This window comes from Pavona decussata, unplaced genomic scaffold (genome assembly GCF_977016875.1).
Source record: "Pavona decussata unplaced genomic scaffold, jaPavDecu1.1 SCAFFOLD_69, whole genome shotgun sequence".
In the NCBI taxonomy this organism is placed as follows: domain Eukaryota; kingdom Metazoa; phylum Cnidaria; class Anthozoa; order Scleractinia; family Agariciidae; genus Pavona; species Pavona decussata.
The window spans coordinates 1,747,777-1,764,469 of record NW_028145488.1 but is presented as its reverse complement, the minus strand read 5'-3'; the positions used below and the strand labels follow the sequence as shown (position 1 = coordinate 1,764,469).

Below are 16,693 nucleotides of genomic sequence, written 5' to 3'. Positions count from 1 at the left end.
CGGCGACTTATTTCGACAAATATTTGCTTCCTTTTCACGTCACAAAAACGTTCTAGCTTTTCTATCCTGGTTGAGGTCACTGTCTACGGTCTTTGTCCAATTTTTTATTCGGCAGTTCCTTTCCTGCGAAAAATTTGCTTGTGTTTGTCCGCTACTCACAAAAGCAGTTTGCAAAGCTTTGTTGACCAGTCGCTCTGGCTGGACTCTAGACTGATCACGTGCGCCGGTCACACCACTCGGTGACGTCAATCGTGCGTCTATACTCTAATCACACACTCCTCTACACCAATCAAAACGGGAGTTTAACACAGTTCATTGTATAAAGCATAATTCTTGGTTTTCACATGGCGTCATAAAAAACTGAAATTCATAACTAAACACAATTTTGGGTTTTTATCTTCATCACATATAAGAAAATCTAAATTTCCATCGGCTTGCTTGTTTTCAGCAGGATAGCATTCTTTGTTTTGAAAATAGAGCAGTTTGAATTTTAGATTTTTGCTCAGTGCGTGACAGAAGGATTGCTGCTCTGAACATGTCACGTACATGAAAACATCGATTCGCCTCGTGTTTTTTTTTAGGTCTGATCAGCTAACATGTAATAGAAGCGTTAATGTCAATGTTTGAAAATTCAGCAGAGAGAAAAAAAGGCTTTGAAATAGCTAAGGTAAACTCCAGATGTTTTTGCTGGTTTCCGGCCGCCATGTTAGTGCCCATCAGACTGGGCACCAACATGGCGTCCCATACTAAACTCTGTAATTTTCCGTGGTACGTTTTCTCGAATAACTCGATTAGGAGATATCGCACAGCCCTGTGGCTTTCACACGTTGTTTATGTATCACTCCTCTACAACATATCAATTTCTTGACTTTATCTATTAAATGGTTGAGGATTTTATTTTTTCACTTGCGTGACGATGTGTGAGGTGAAAACCACCTATAAACAACACCACACAAAAGTAATGCTTAGTAGCTTTCATTTCAATGGTCACACTTGAGGATTTTATCCACAAACTCAAAAAGTAGAACCAGCTTGTACAGCATTGCTGTGGGAGTGGAAGAGGTTACGGTTTTCTTGAAAAGTGTCATTGTATATTTAGAATCTATCAAAGTTCCCCGCAGAGATGCTTCTCTTCCTGTCGATCCCAACATGTGGCATGTAATGCAAATGCATGGTTATGTTGTTGTTTTATTGTGCACATACCTTGTACTGTTACCCTGGCCGTTTCTAATTGCGCTCAAGGCTGGGTGAAGAATTTTATCTCGGTCTGCAGTAGATACTCAGTCTGAAGTCTGCAGCGTAAGGGTGAGTCGATATTCATACCACAAAGTCGATACCTGGGAGTGTTTAAGTATCGATACTTGTGAACGACACAGGTTTTGTTTCGATGCCGTTAAACTGACAACTTCAAAGAAGCGTGATGTGTATTCCACATAACGTTGGAGGAATTTGAATTCTTACTGCTCTCAAGCATAACCTTTTTTGCGGAAGAATTTTACTGTTCTCTTGGCAGCACAGCAACTTGAGCGTTCTCTACTCGTTTAAGCCTGGATTCTACCGACGGTAATGACGTCATAGTACAACTCGGGAGCAAAGACGTCACAGTATCGATATCAAAAAAGTGCCAAGTATCGGAAAATATCTCACGAATATCGTATCGCATGTGAAGCTGGTATCGGCTCACTGTTACCTGTAGACTACCGAAGTAATAATTGAGAATGAAAGTCCGTTGTCATGGTAATAATGTGAATTGCTGTTGGGGTGACTGTCGGGTTTCTCTCGTCTCATGATTCCCAAAAGAATCGGTTTGTTGTACCTTTCAAGTGTAAGTAATGTAAATAGCTTTTGAGGACCGTGAAAGTCAAAGCAGCTGAATTGTATTTTAACATTTTAGAATCAGAAGACACAAATCGAGAAGGTTTTGTCTTCTTTCTATGATCCTTGTACTGACAAATCTCCTGTAATTCAAATACGGGAAGACATGGTATAAGTTTTGTACTTAGGTAGATAGTAAAAGTTACAGCCGTACGTATTTCTAACAGGATGCATTTGGTACCTCAATTGTACATAGACGTTAAGGCAGATTTAACATTTTAGAACCAGAAGACACAAATCGAGAAGGTTTTGTCTTTTTTCTATAATCCTGGTGCTGTTAAATCTTCTGTGATTAAGGTACGGCATGAAAATTGTTACGTGCCAAATGTTATTGTTTTCATCACGTAAAGCTTAACTAACGAGAACTTTATTTCATGCTATGTCTTGCTGTACAAACCAAAGACATGGTATAAGTTTTGTAGTTAGGTAGATAGCAATTGTTACAGCGTTACATATTCTTAACAGGGTGCATTTGCTACCTCAATTGCATATAGATATTAATGAACTTGAAGATCAAGGCAGATTTAACATTTTAGAATCATAAGACACAAATTCAGATGGTTTTGTCTTTTTGCTATAATCCTTGTGCTGTTAAATCTCCTGTAATTCAGATATGGCATGAAATTGTTTCGTGCCAAATGTCATTGTTTTCATTAAGTACAGTGTAACTAACGAGAAGATTATTTTATGCTATGTCGTGCTGTACAAACAAAAGACATGGTGTAAGCTTTGTAGTTAGATAGACAGCAAATGTCACAGCCGCACATATTTCAAACAGGGTGCATTTGGTACCTCAATTGTATATAGATATTAATGAACTTGAAGATCAAGGCAGATTTAACATTTTAGAACCATAAGACACAAATGTAGAAGGTTTTGTCTTTTTTCTATAATCCCTGTGCTTTTAAATCTCCTGTAATTCAGGTGCGGCATGAAATTGTTTCGTGCCAAATGTAAGTTTAACTAGCGAGAACGTTACACGTATTTGATGCTATGTCGTGCTGTACAAACCAAAGACATGGTATAAGTTTTGTAGTTAGGTAGATAGCAAATGTTACAGCCGTTCATTTTTCTAACAGGGCGCATTTGGTACCTCAATTGTACATAGACGTTAATGAACTTGAAAATTAAAGCAGATTCAACATTTTAGAACCATTAGACACAAATTTAGACGATTTCGTCTTTTTTCTATAACCCTTATGCTGTTTACATGTAAATCTCTTGTAACGCAATTGCAGGGTTGAATGTTTTGTGCCAAGTGACTTTTATCAAGTAGATTACAAGAGACGAATATGAAATTGACTCCGAGAAACGAATTCGGAGTAAAATGTAATATTAGAATTTTATTAAACCATTTGAAGTTTAAATGCTTGAGTATGATATCTGTATTTGATTTACAGATCAACGTGAAATGTTCCTAAAATACCAATTGGTCAATCAGAACATACGCGAAGGGAACAAAGAAACTCGTCAATTCAAGGAATTTGTATGTAGATCAACATAGAATTTCTCCTTTTCTAACTCATTAACAATTCATGTCGACAAAACAAATGAAATTACTACAGTGAAGGAGATTTGGAAATGTGATCGTAATTATCCTAAAATTTAGTGAACGGTTGCTTTGAATGTCTTCATAAACTATTAATGGTTTGAGAAGTTACATCAAACACACGAAAGAGTGTTTAATGGATTTCTAAACACCTCGAATAGTTGGCTGAAAAAGCGAGGCGCACTTCTCGTTGTTTGAAAATTGTATGAAACACTCTTCCTTGTGTTTGATATATTACTTACAATACCAACACATTTTACAGCAGGGAGAAAATATCAATTGGAAGTACCTGTGCCCCGTTTTATTTTGGTGCCCTGAAATGGTGCAATGGCGACCAGTGGAATACTGCGACGGCAAAGAACGTTGATTACTTTTTTCGGGCACGGGCCTTAACTCTAATGTTGATGCTCTTAGGCCGTTTGATCTTGGTGCCCGACCTTAGCACCAGTAATGTTAATACTTGTCCGCCATTCCAGGGTACGGGCGCTAGTCTGCGCACAATTTGCTGTCTGCACCAACTTTTCCTGCACCTCGGTCTTTAAATTAACAGAATTGCGAAATAGTGAACAGAAGAAAAAGGTTTTCTCTTAATACCTTCAAAAAACATTTTTGCTACAAATGGAGATTCGCTTAGCTCTCTCGCAGAATTCAACTTTTGCTCACGGAAACTTCCTATAGTACAAAATTGGTAACCCGAATCCTCAATAAATCGAACTATATGCAATTTTCCTGCTCTGCGCTCTTTTACGATTTCAACCACAGATAATTCGAATTTTTTCATGTCGCTTTTAAGTGGTGTGATTATTTCCACGGTTCAAGTTATTGAGATTCAACTGTGCAAAAAATTCATCATTGAAGCTTTCTCGTCAAATTCAAGTTATGTCGGTTTTGTTTGTATCCCAGTCTTTTCTGAAAACTGAAGAAAACGATACTTGACAAATTCGCATTTTTCTGCCAAAGCGCTTGTACCTGACTTAATTTGTTTTTTGTGCCACAAAGGAACTCGGCGCATTACTGCTTTCCTGTAGATGGCACACTCGTCCATCGCCAAGCAATTATTGTCCCCAGAAATTATTTGCCAGTAATCATACACCTCGCCAGAGAGAGACAATATCAATTTGAGTTTCTTTTGTAAAGAAACAAAGCGACATTTCACGACTAAACTGTCCTTGAACCCCAGTCCCTGAAGCGACTGAAAACGCGCCGACTATCCTCTACTTTACAGCGCCTACAGTATCTGAAAAGAAATGAAAGGCTCCTAACTTGTACACCGTTCCTACCTCAAAGGGTTTTGAAGCTTTTGAAGAAACATTGTACAAATTTGATAGCTCTCATGGGTTAGAATTAATACGTACCGCCATCATTATCAATCGGCCCTCACCCAAACAGAAGATAGAACTTCTTTGCAAACGTCGCAGTCAGCCACTGCCACAGAGAGATCTTAGATAATAAGAACTGCGTATACATCAGGGTGTGTTAATTAAGAACCAGTTAATATATATATTTAGCCAAGCCTAAAAGCGGAGCTCCAATTTTTTTCATAGCATTTATAAAAATTTGCTTAGTGTATGAACGTAGTAACCTTACCAGTTCCTCATCCTTTCTGCAGTTATATTTTTAGTGCATATGCAGCAAACTGCCCAGACAATAACAATGCAATGCAGAGGGCAAATTTTTTTGAATGCTGATTTGTTACAATGGAGGCTGGCTGAACACGCCAGTTCTACATTCTGTTGGTTTCTTAATTTTGTGTCCAAAAACAACGACTTCTTTCAAGTTCTTTGGAGTTCGACTGTTTAAGCCGGGTTGTTTGTACCACAAATACATGGAAATAGAGTGCTGCAGCTAGAAAGGGAATTCCTAAATGTTAGTTTTCGTGTTTCTTACAGGAATCAGAAAAAGCCGGATTATTTGTGTCAAAGCTAAAAACTTGGATAGGATTGACATTTGTTCAGTTGAGAAACTGAAATCAGTCATGGCGACCATGCAAGTGCTTTCAACTCGCTACTTCTTCTTACAATTAGCAATTATCCTGCGAAATTGCGCGGATACGGCCGAGTTGGCTAAAATCAGGCGACATTCCGCAAGATTGAGCAGGATAATTGTTTTATTATTGAACACATTGATGACAAAGCACAGATTTATAGCAGAAAAGCTGAACTTTATTTGTCAAAAAAAAAAAGAGAAACTTGTAACATTTTCCCGCGCGCGGACCGGCATGAATGAAAGTGGCAGCTTTGTTCAAGTTTGAATGAAATCGAGAGGGTTTTGCATCAAGCTCAGTAAAAAATTGAGTACTCGTCTTGTGCGCCAATCGCTTCGGCAAGATTTTCTACAAATTTCTAGCACCAAAAGCTAAAGCCAAGCAGTATTTTGAAGCTGCGAAGGATTTGTTGTGTCAGCTGGGCCGAGCTGAAAGACTGGAAATGCTTTTCAACGATTTCTTGGGTGAGTGTTTCTTGGTTTACTACGCAAGCAATTTCACGATCTTTCCTCAGTGCTTTGACAAACGCATCTAGTGTCTTGTTGCTTGCAAGAACTCTGGATCTTTTATGAAACTAAACGGTTTTTCAAGCGGCTCTAGATCTGATGTTTCTGAGAACAATTACTTTGTACGAGTTCCGTCTATCTTTTTGTCTGCCAGATAGCTAAAATTTCTCGAGGCACTTCAGTGCGAGCTCGGATTTTCTCAGGTGGTTTTCCCCATATCTTCAAGACGAGTCGGGATCTCTGTTTAACGGTTGCGAGAACCAATCTAAGGAAATACATGTACTGGAAGAAAGAGTTTTCGTTTACAAATGATTTGTAAACGGCCTTTGAATTACACGTCATGATAATATTTTTTTGTGTAAGAGCAAGTTACCGGTCCGGGGGAAAATGTTTGGAAATTCAAAACTGTGTCAATTCTGCTCCTATAGTAATAATTCTAGTCCCGTCAACCAAATGGAAAATACGGGAAAATAGTCTTTGGTGTATGGTAGAATTATTTCAGAGCTTTTAAACTTGTGTCTGTTTACAAACGCATGAGAGCCGTGTGGTGTGAATGAAAAAAACACGGCCACGAAACAGTATTGTACAAAAATAAATTTCTAAACGAATATCGATGGTATAGAGAATTTAATAAACGATAAAAGCATCTGCGTAAAGCTTTAAACACATAACATAAATAAAATTATCGATTGTTGCCTGGAAGAAAGCATTTTCGTTTACAAATGATCTGTAAACGGCCGTCGGAATCACGTAAACATGACATTTTCTGCGAGAGCAAGTTAGCTCCCGGGGAAAAGTGTTTGGAAAGCCAAAACTGTGTCAATTCTGGTCCTATAGTAATAATTCTAGTCTCTAAATAAACGTTAACAAATGGAGAATACGGGAAAATAGTCTTTGGTGTTTGGTAGAATTATTTCAGAGCTTTTAAACTTATGTGTGTTTACAAACACATGAATGCCGAAAGGTGCGAATGAAAAAAACACGGCCACGAAACAAAATGTTCAAAAATTAATTTCTACACGAATATCGATGGTATCGAGAATTTAATAAACGATTAAAATATCTGTGTAAAGCTTGAAACACGTAACATAAAGGAAAGTTATCGATTTTTTTTCCGGGAAGAACCTTTTTGGTTTACAAATGATCTGTTGAAACGGCCGTCGTAATCACGTAAACATGGTATTTTTTGCGAGAGCAAGTAAGCTCCCGGCGAAAAATTATTGGATATTAAAAACTGTGTCAATTCTGCTCTTAATTAGTAATAATTCTAGTCTCTAAGTTTAAGAAAAGGAGAATACCGAAACGTACTCTTTGGTGTTTGGTAGAATTATTTCAGAACTTTGAAACTTGTGTTTGTTTACAAACACATTTATAAACTTAAGGGCCGTGCGCTGCGAACGAAAAAACACACGGCCACGAAACAAATTTTTCAAAATTAACCTCTCGAATATTGCTGGTATCGAAAGTGATTAAAGTGGTTATGTAAAGCTATTTTAGAGTTCTGAAAGTTACCATAACTGATCACAAACGGGTGATATAGGCAAATGTGAGGCTTCTTTAAACTTAAGGTGGCTTACTACAGTTTTAATGGAGTATAAGGGGACAACTTTCAACTCTTTCAAAAAAGGTTCCAAGCTGTTTTTCCCTTCACTATTTACTGTTTGCTTAAGTCTTTTACGATTCTATGTGAAATTTGAACAATTAAACGTCAACAAATAGCCAAAATGAGCGACCGAGTACCCAATGAGAGACTGGGCACTAGTAGGTTAAGTCACGTTTTTCTCAAATTCTACCCGTATGACCCCACCTGAAAATTTCAGGAATAAGAAATTGGGTCTGATTTAACATTCATGCAAAGTAAAATAAAAATCTGTAAGACAGCTTTTGTGCAAACTAAGAGAATGTGAAATCAAAAATAGCTCAAAATCTGTCTTACAGATTTTTCAAAAATTTTGGCTCCAAACGTGATTCACCCGAACAAATCAACCGTGAAAATTTCATCATAAGTTGTACGGTAAGTTTTCGAGCAATCCTCGATCAAAGACAGGTTTTTACAACCTCGGACAAGAATTGAATTGCGCATGCCCTTTATTTAAGCGCGCGCTCATGTAACGCCATGTATCGCGTGCGAGAAGGGTAGAGTAAATTAGAGCTCTTTTACCGAATGTTTATCAAACTTTTTTGCCATATTTTTTTGGCCCTTGGCTTGATTACATGTTTGAACGGAGTTTTGAAACTATCGCTACATATACCAAAGAGATTTGACGCCTTTCAAGTGCTGAAGTGGTTTTTGTTACTTCTTGAGGTTACTTGCGTCATTTTTGCACGCGCGACAAATACTGACGTGTGGCAGGCTATCATAGCGCGCGCTGCTAAGTCTCTGAAAAACTGTAGTAAGCCACCTTAAGCTTACTTTTCTTTTCCGGTCGGCCTGCTCTAACTTGCTATCCGTCGCTTTCTTCCACGTTCAACTCTGCTTGATCGTCTCCGCTTTTTTGTTTTCTTTTTTTCTCTCTTTCTCTTCTTTCCACGTTTGTCAACATATCCAACAAATACGTATAAATTGTCTTTGTGTTTTTTGTTCTTTAGCATTTCTGTTGTAAACGCATCTTGCCAAACTATCTCGCCATGCAACTTCCCGCCAAACAAACACGGGCGCATTAGCATTGTGGGATTGCGTACGGACGGACGGACGTACGGTGTACGGACGGACAAAAGTGACGTCATAATCAAACCAAAATTTCTCGCATTCACGGGTTACCAAATTCTCTTAGCTATGGGGCTCCGCTGCGCGCGCCTGCGGCGCGCGCGAGAGCTCCGCTATTACACTGCAGCTACAGAGAAGGAGATTGGGTGAGGGGTCTGGAGAAATAACTGTGAATGATCTTAAACATTTCTGCACCCGAAGATTACTGTTTTTGGCCCCTTATTTTCGGGGGTCTCCCCCTTCCCCACCCCCACCTCCTCCACTTTCCTCCTCAGCCGCTCCACTCCTTCCCCAACCTCTACGACCTGAACAGATTATCAGAGCGAAAGATCTGATACTTGCGCCTTTTGACCAGGGGCCCGTTTCTCGAAAGTCCGAGTAAGAATATTTTTAAATGTTTTTTCGCCGATTAAACAGTGATTACAGACTGGTACTTAGCCAATGTTTTCAAAGAATTATAAGATCTTAAAATTTAGTATTCAAAGCTAACAAAAAATTGACTTTTTTAACAGAATAAGTGTTCAATTTTGAGTTGACACAGAAATATTCAGCCAAGAAGAATCAGCATTGCTAGATAAACAAGAAAAGTGAGGCTTGAATCTCATTGTTAGTTTTTACTGCTGGATACAAGGGTGGCTATGCAATAAAGACACCATCTTTTGAGGTAGAGGAAGGTGTGAACAGGCAGAGTCCACCATCTATTTTGCGTTTTGCCGGTGGGGCCTGTTGGAATATCAGTAGTTTTGATCTCTCCCCTTAAAGAAAATAACAGACTGCTCAGAAGGTTGCTCGAAGTCTTGTGAATTTTGGTGAACTTCAAACCAGTCACAACAAATTCAACTCGATCCTTGGTAGTAAGGTGAATAATTCCGAAGTAGAATAAAACGTAAATTTAATTTCTACTTAAAGTTCTTATATGAACGTACTTTTACAATTTAATTTATACGTACTTATACAATTTAATTTCTATTAAAAAAGTAGTTATACCTTATTCACACCAACTAAACGTGTTTAGTTAAACCAGGTTTAATAAAATGAAAATAATTGGAAGAATACTGGAAAAAGAAAGCTTATATATGTTAACTAAAATTTTATCATGCTAAATTTGAAGACGAAAAACATAACGTAACAATCTTCTTTGAATATTATAATTTTTGAACTGTGTGTAATTAGAGAGTCGTTCAGCATGTTTTTATGTTGGTATAAACGGAGCATGAGTGATGATTTTCTTTTTCGTTCCAGTCGTCTGTAAAACGTTTTCTTTTTTATGTGACGTGCCCTTGACTTTTTATAGGAAGCGAATATTCGTCTTTTTCCCCTCACTGGGGAGTTTCGCGAGCATTGGTTTGTTTCTCACTCAAGAGAAAAATTTAGCATAATAAAACTACGAGTTCTTAATCAATGGACTTAGACGAAAGATGAAGCTGGGCGAGGAAGACGTTTCCATTTAACTGCTCCGAAAGGAAGCACGTGTGGTTTCTGTCGTTAGTTTTGGATGCTCGCATCGTGCTCGTAATTAAGGAACATCATTACTGGCGCACGAGAGGCTTGCGTACGAGTGACGATAGCAGAGCAAGACGGAAAATTTGTTTGACTTTACATATCAGAGTTACTTTACAAGCAGAAAACGTGTCAAGAAATTGAAATACCCAAGAGAGGAAAGTACTCAAGGAGAAAGGATCTGATTTCACTTTCTTTTCTTTTATTGTTATCAATTTGCCAGGGTTTCGGATTTTCTGCATTTTCAACGATGGGTACATATTTTCAGGATACATGTGTAGCCTAAGAATTATGTCCATAAAACAACAGAATTGAAAAGAAAACTTGTTTTACGAGGTAAGTATTACGAACCGAATTAATGGCAATAAGTACGAAAGGCACGAGAATTCCACTTTCCTTTTTTCGTAAGTCCATTGTCCCGACTTTCCAATCCAGCAAATCAGATCACTTCCATATTTGGAAAACGAAACCAGTCCGGGAAAAAAAACCCTTCTTCATCAAAGCGTGCATTCCGAGAAGGATAAAGTGAAGAAGGTTTTCTTCTGACTTCTCGTGTTAAAACATAATTTGCTCCTACTTCCGCTATTACTATTGCAATCATGGGGTGAGAAAACGTTTTTTCCTGAGATTGTTAACATGTAGCGAGTCGAATCAACTCCATGGAGCTTAGCTGTGGGCAAACTTTCTCTCTGGATCTTGAAGCTGATCGTTTGGCGAATTTGTCGAAGGTAAGCGGACGACAAAGTGGATATAGCGTGTATAGTTTGCTCTGTTAAGCTTGGTTTTTAACTTTCAAAGAACCCTCGATTCAATTCCACCTTAATCTTTCAATGAAGATGGGTCTTAGTGCTTCGTAAAAGCTTATTAATCAATGCAAGTCTTTAATTGTTCATGGAGGCTTCGCGTTGGATCGAAATTAAGCTTACATATGCATGTTGCAGAGATTGTTGCTTGAAATTGATAATCTTGCTTGCTTATGCCTCTGGATTCCTCGAGGAACATAGGGCCGCAACGACACTCCTCCAACGCACTCGGTTTTGGCTCGTCCTCTTCAGTTCGGCCCACGACATTCCGGTAGACTTCGTCTCGGCTTCAATGCTTCTCCGCCAGGTCTGCTTCGGGCGACCAACTTTGCGCTTCCCCTGTGGATTCCAGTCTAAAGCCTGTCTGGTGATGTTGGTTTCAGGCTTCCGCAAAGTATGGCCAATCCAGCTCCATTTTCTCTTCTTGATTTCAGTCTCCATTGGGGTCTGATTTGTTGTTGCCCACAGCTGTTCGTTGGAGATAGTCTCTGGCCATCTGATGTTGAGGATGTTTCTGAGGCATCTGTTGGTAAAAGTCTGAAGTTTGTGGGTGCTGGTCTTGGTCACTCTCCACGTTTCTGAGCCATAAAGCAGGACTGACTTCACGTTGGTGTTGAAAATGCGGATCTTGTTGCGGAGTGAGAGGGCTGTTGATCTCCAGATTGGTCTCAAGGTGTTGAAGGCGTGTCTGGCTTTGTTGATTCGGCACTTGATGTCTTCGTCTGTCCCCCCGTCTTTACTCACGACGCTGCCCAGGTAAACAAACTTGTCAACTTCTTTGATGTTCTCTTGGTTTAGCTGTAGTGGATCTTGCTGCTTGTTGTTCACTCTCATGGCCTCAGTCTTTCCAATGTTGATTTGGAGTCCAGTCTTTACTGCTTCTTCTGCCACACGACAGAGCTTCTCTTGTGCGTCTTGATGCCTATGAGAGAGAAGGCTGATGTCGTCTGCGAAGTCCAAGTCCTCCAGCTGTCTAGTAAAAGTCCACTGGATACCTGTCCTCCGGCCTGCTGTAGACTGTCGCATAACCCAGTCAACCACCATCAGGAAAATCGTCGGTGAGAGTAGACAATCCTGACGTACGCCGGTATGCACGGTGAATGGTTCCGTCAGTTTCCCGTCGTGGATCACTTGACAGGTGGCGTCTTCGTACATCTGCTGTATGATGGTGACAAACTTTGGTGGAAATCCATAATGGTACATCAGTTTCCAGATGACGTCTCGATTAACACTGTCAAACGCCTTCTGGAAGTCCACGAAAACTGTGTACAGGGGGGTCTGCCACTCCAGGGACTGTTCGATGATGATCCGTAAGGTTGCGATGTGGTCCGTGCATGAGCGGTTTTGTCGAAATCCTGCCTGTTCGTCCCGGAGTTTCTTGTCTAAGGCGGTTTTCAGTCTCTCTAGGATGATTCTGCTCAGTACTTTGCCCGGTATAGAAAGCAGCATAATTCCCCTCCAGTTGTTGCATTGTGAGAGGTCCCCTTTCTTTGGTAGCTTCACTAGGTGTCCTCGTTTCCAGTCCTCTGGAACTTGTTCCTCTTCCCAGATCTTGGTGAGTAGGGGGTGCAGCATGTCGGTTGAGGTCTGGACGTCAGCCTTGAGGGCTTCAGGTGGTATTCCGTCCGGTCCTGCTGCCTTGCCTGACTTGAGGGACTTGATGGCCTTGGTGATCTCTGTCTTGCTGGGAGGGTTGGTGTTGATGTCTAGGAGCTCAGTTGCTGGTGGGATGTCTGGTGGGGTGGGTGGTGCTGGTCTGTTGAGTGTCTCCTTGAAATGCTCGGCCCACCTTGCTCTCTGCTCTTCCTCTGTCGCGATGGCATTCCCGTTCTTGTCTTTCACAGGACGACTTGGGTTGCTGTTCTTTCCAGAGAGTGTCCTGGTGATCTCGTACAGTCGCTTCATGTTGCGCTGATATGCTGCAGTCTCTGCCTCTTCAGTGAGCTCCTCTATGAACTTTCTCTTGTCGCTCCTCGCGCTGCGCTTCACCTCCTTGTTTGTCTCCCAGTATCGCCTCTGCAGTTCTTGTTTCTCTGCTTGGTCCTGCGTCTGGTTGATCAGGTCTTTCAGTTTCTTCCTCTCTGTGATGATGGCCCAGGTGTCTGTTGTCAGCCACTCCTTGTGTTGCCTTGTTTTCTTCCCCAGGACTGTCGTGCATGTTGCCTTCCAGGTCTCTCGGAGGCTGCTCCATTGCTCTTCTATTGTCTCTTCTTGTAGGTTTGTAAGTACACTGAACTTGTTTCTCAGTTCTATCTTGAACTCCTCTGTCTTTGCCTTTTCCTTCAGAGTGCGGACGTTGAACTTGAAGGCCGGTCTTCCTGCCTGATCTCTGTAGGCTTTCAGCTTTACTCTCACAACTGCTACAACCAGGTGATGGTCTGATGCTGCATCTGCGCCGCGCTTCACTCTCACGTCGTGTAGACTCCGTCTCCACTTTCGCCCGATGGTGATGTGGTCAATCTGGTTCTCTGTTCTGCCATCTGGGGAAATCCACGTGGTCTTGTGGATGGTCTTGTGTGGAAATAGAGTTCCTCCAATGACCAGGTCGTTGAAGGTGCAGAACTCGGTGAATATCTCTCCGTTCTCGTTTTGCTCTCCTGTGCCGTGTCTTCCCATAGTCAGCTCTCTGTCTGTGTTGTCCGTGCCTACTTTGGAGTTCAGGTCTCCCATCAGGATCTTCATGTCTCTTTTTGGTGCTCTGTCTATGACTGCTTGGATCTGGTCGTAAAACTCTTCTTTCTCCTCCATGTCTGCCGTGTTGGTGGGGGCATAACACTGGAAGATGGTGACTTTTCTGCCTTTTGAGTTGAATCTTGCTGTGAGGATCCTTGGTGACACAGGTTCCCAGGACAGAAGTGCTTGCGTTGCCTCAGGTGTCATCAGCAGCGCTATTCCGTACATGTGTGGTTGTCCTTCTTCTTGCCCCGAGTAGATGATGGTGTCTCCACTCGTAAGTCGTGTTCTTCCACTTCCATTCCACCGTGTCTCACACAGGCCTAGGATTTTCAGGTTGTAGCGGTGCATCTCTCTACACACTTGTGCACTCTTGCCTGTCTCGTATAGGGTTCGGATGTTCCAGGTCCCTATCCTGGTCTTGGCCTTGGTCGTCAGAAGAGTTGTCGGCGCACTGGCTTCCCGAAGGCTTTCACCAGCTCGCGTCATGCGCTCTACAGGAGAGGACTCTTCCTCAATCAAGAAGTCTTCAGTAGTTGTCGTTGCGGTGTCTGTAACAGGCTTTTGTTTTCTAGAATTGGGTTGTTAGCCCTATTCAAACCCCCAACCTGGAGGACCAGAGGAACATTAAATTCGGAGGAACCTACTCCTAGATGGATTGTCTTCACCACGACTGACGAGCTCGATCTACCCGGTGTGAGTGCTCTTAGTCTGGTCTCTACCCCTCGACCTGTCTGCCTTGGGTGGCCCTACCAGGAGACAGATCTCCGGACAGCATAGCTCTAAGGGTCGCTGAGACACGCAAGCCCCCTAACCACGGCAAGGTTGCACTCTCTAGGAGGGATAATCTTACTATTGACTTAATAACGAACACGTTTTACATTGCTATAACTGCTTCTTTGGATTAAGTTTAACTTGATCGAGGTCTCTGTGTGGCTCTGATTAAATGAGGTTCGCGTTGAAAAGTATAAGGCACGCTATGTCGGTAGACACATGCAAATTAAGCTTAATTTCAAGCTCACTGAAATGTATCCGAAGGAAGTCTTGTTGAGTCACATTTATCGCAGAATGGTAACAGTAAGTTTAAGTCTACGTTTCTATCAAATGTTTTGGTGTAAGTTGATCAAAAGATCAAGCATTTCTTCTTGGTTTGTAATTTTTAATGACGCAGTTACAGACGCCATCCTGATCTGCGTAGCTAGTCACGCATAGCCAGGCTCCTTGTTAAAGGTGCTTTGTTTGTACCACGAATAATAATTAGCGTCCATAATTTGTTGATCTTAGACTATAAGAGATACATTGTAAAGCCTTGAAATGATTCTAAACAATACTGCAAACTCTGTCTCCAAAAATTCTGGTGCAATTTATTGGGAAAGATTTCCACACAGCCCCAATAAAATTATACATGTGACGCTGTTATACCTGCTACACAAAGAACGAGCATGAATAGTGTTTAAGTCGTAAAATGTCTGCATAATTTAAGTTTGGGGCTGTGCGGAAATCTTGTTAGTTACTGTCTTCAATTCTTCAATGTTGGTCAAAGATGATCCAAATGACTGTTGATGCTAAAACCATGTTGCTCTACCTTCTGCAGTTTTCTGTGGTCCCTCAAAATTATTAAATATTGTTATTGTGCAATCATATACACATCAGTGTCTTTTAATTGCATGTCAAAATTCATGCCATATTAGTTTTTATTGTATCTCTCAGTTAGTACGAGCAGTTTGATTGGTCAATTTTGCAGGCTGTACATGTATTTCACTGTACAGCCCACTAAATTTGAAAGTTTCCGTTTTCTCGCATTTTGGGTAACCTCAGAGATATAATAATATCTTAATAATCTCATTTTCTCAGTCCATGCAGTATGGACTGAGACTGGTGCACATTAGAATATAAACCTTGAACCTGGTTAGTAAGAGGTGTTACTCTTGCTAACTGAGAGGTAAGAGATATCAGGTATTATTATTAAAAACTGAAGCATTGTATAATAGACCCTTTGCATAAATGGCACCCAAATTTAAATAACAATACTTGATACATCCTAAGCCTCGTGTTTATGTTTCGAGACAAAGGATTTTTCACATGAATATGAGGCTTAGGATGTATCAAGTATTGTTATTCAAGTTTAGGCGCCATTTATGCAAAGGGTCTACGCAATTCGAGGGAATTGATTGGCTTAGCGGCCATCATATATCGTTGGCTATCTATTATTTCATATCCAACGTGTGCTCGTGGAATAATTGTTAAAAACTATCTACTCTTGATTTCAGTTTATCTGTCAGTTCAAGTGTTAAAAAGTTGGCACAAGATGTGCAAATGTTCTTGGTAAGCTACAACATTGATACCCGCAATTTCCAACTCTTTATATTAATATTTATTAGTATTCACTACTATTGTTGTAATTATTGCCTGCTCAAGGCTTTAATCAGCTAATCTCATAATAAGTCTCAGTTGGGTGAAATATTATATTATTATACTGCTGACAGGAATCACAGGCTTGTAAGCACATGCAGGCAACCCGAAAACTAACAACATGTTCATAATGTCTGTGCGCGCAATGTTTTTATCTCAGTTCTTGCTATGAAGTGCAACAATAATATTATACTACAGTATGGCTGATAGAGAAGTCTGAATTACAGTCAAGCATTTTGGTCAGTGCATCTGTTATAAGACAGTTAAGAAGAAACTTAAGGATATTGTGTAGGATGTTTTAAATCCTGTGCTGTTTGTATTTGTTGCCCTTATCTCTGTTTTAGCACACCTTGTGGCTAAAAAAATTAACAGTTTAGTTATTCACCCTGGTTATTCACTTAATAAGAGTTCTCCCCATCTCCCTCTTTTGTTTGCCTCTGTCAATCAATTTTTTTTTAATTTTGTAATTTCTTATTTATTAATATTAGTTCTTTGCATACAGCTTTAATTATGAATCTAATCTAAATTAAAGCCACAGTTCTTATTAAAAATTTGAGTTTCTTTTCTTTTCTTTTCTTTTTCAGTTTCAGTAAATTAAATCAAGAAGATTAAAGGCTTCCTGTGATGTCAAGGCTATCAAAGGTATCATCTTTGGCTTTAACAAAACTTGGTTGTCCTCTTTGT

The 16,693-nt window shown here is 40.3% G+C and overlaps 1 protein-coding gene and 2 long non-coding RNA genes across 3 annotated transcripts in view; 1 reads left to right on the top strand and 2 right to left on the bottom strand.

Moving 5' to 3' along the window:
* Window positions 1-16,693, bottom strand: part of LOC146477707 (uncharacterized) — a 545,413-nt gene that overhangs the window by 192,676 nt on the left and 336,044 nt on the right. The gene's annotated exons all lie outside the window — the stretch shown is intronic.
* Window positions 945-3,027, top strand: LOC146477727 (uncharacterized). Its single transcript, XR_014865297.1, has 2 exons — window positions 945-1,918; window positions 2,122-3,027. It is a non-coding gene; the product is annotated as an uncharacterized LOC146477727 (long non-coding RNA).
* LOC146477726 (uncharacterized) lies at window positions 11,089-14,436 on the bottom strand. Its single transcript, XM_085113151.1, has one exon. It carries the CDS (start codon window positions 14,084-14,086, stop codon window positions 11,096-11,098), a length of 2,991 nt encoding a protein of 996 aa, XP_084969277.1. The 5' UTR covers window positions 14,087-14,436; the 3' UTR covers window positions 11,089-11,095.

Excerpts from the sequence above, each read along its gene's own strand:
- LOC146477726 (XM_085113151.1), bottom strand. The coding sequence starts at position 14,086 with ATGACGCGAGCTGGTGAAAGCCTTCGGGAAGCCAGTGCGCCGACAACT.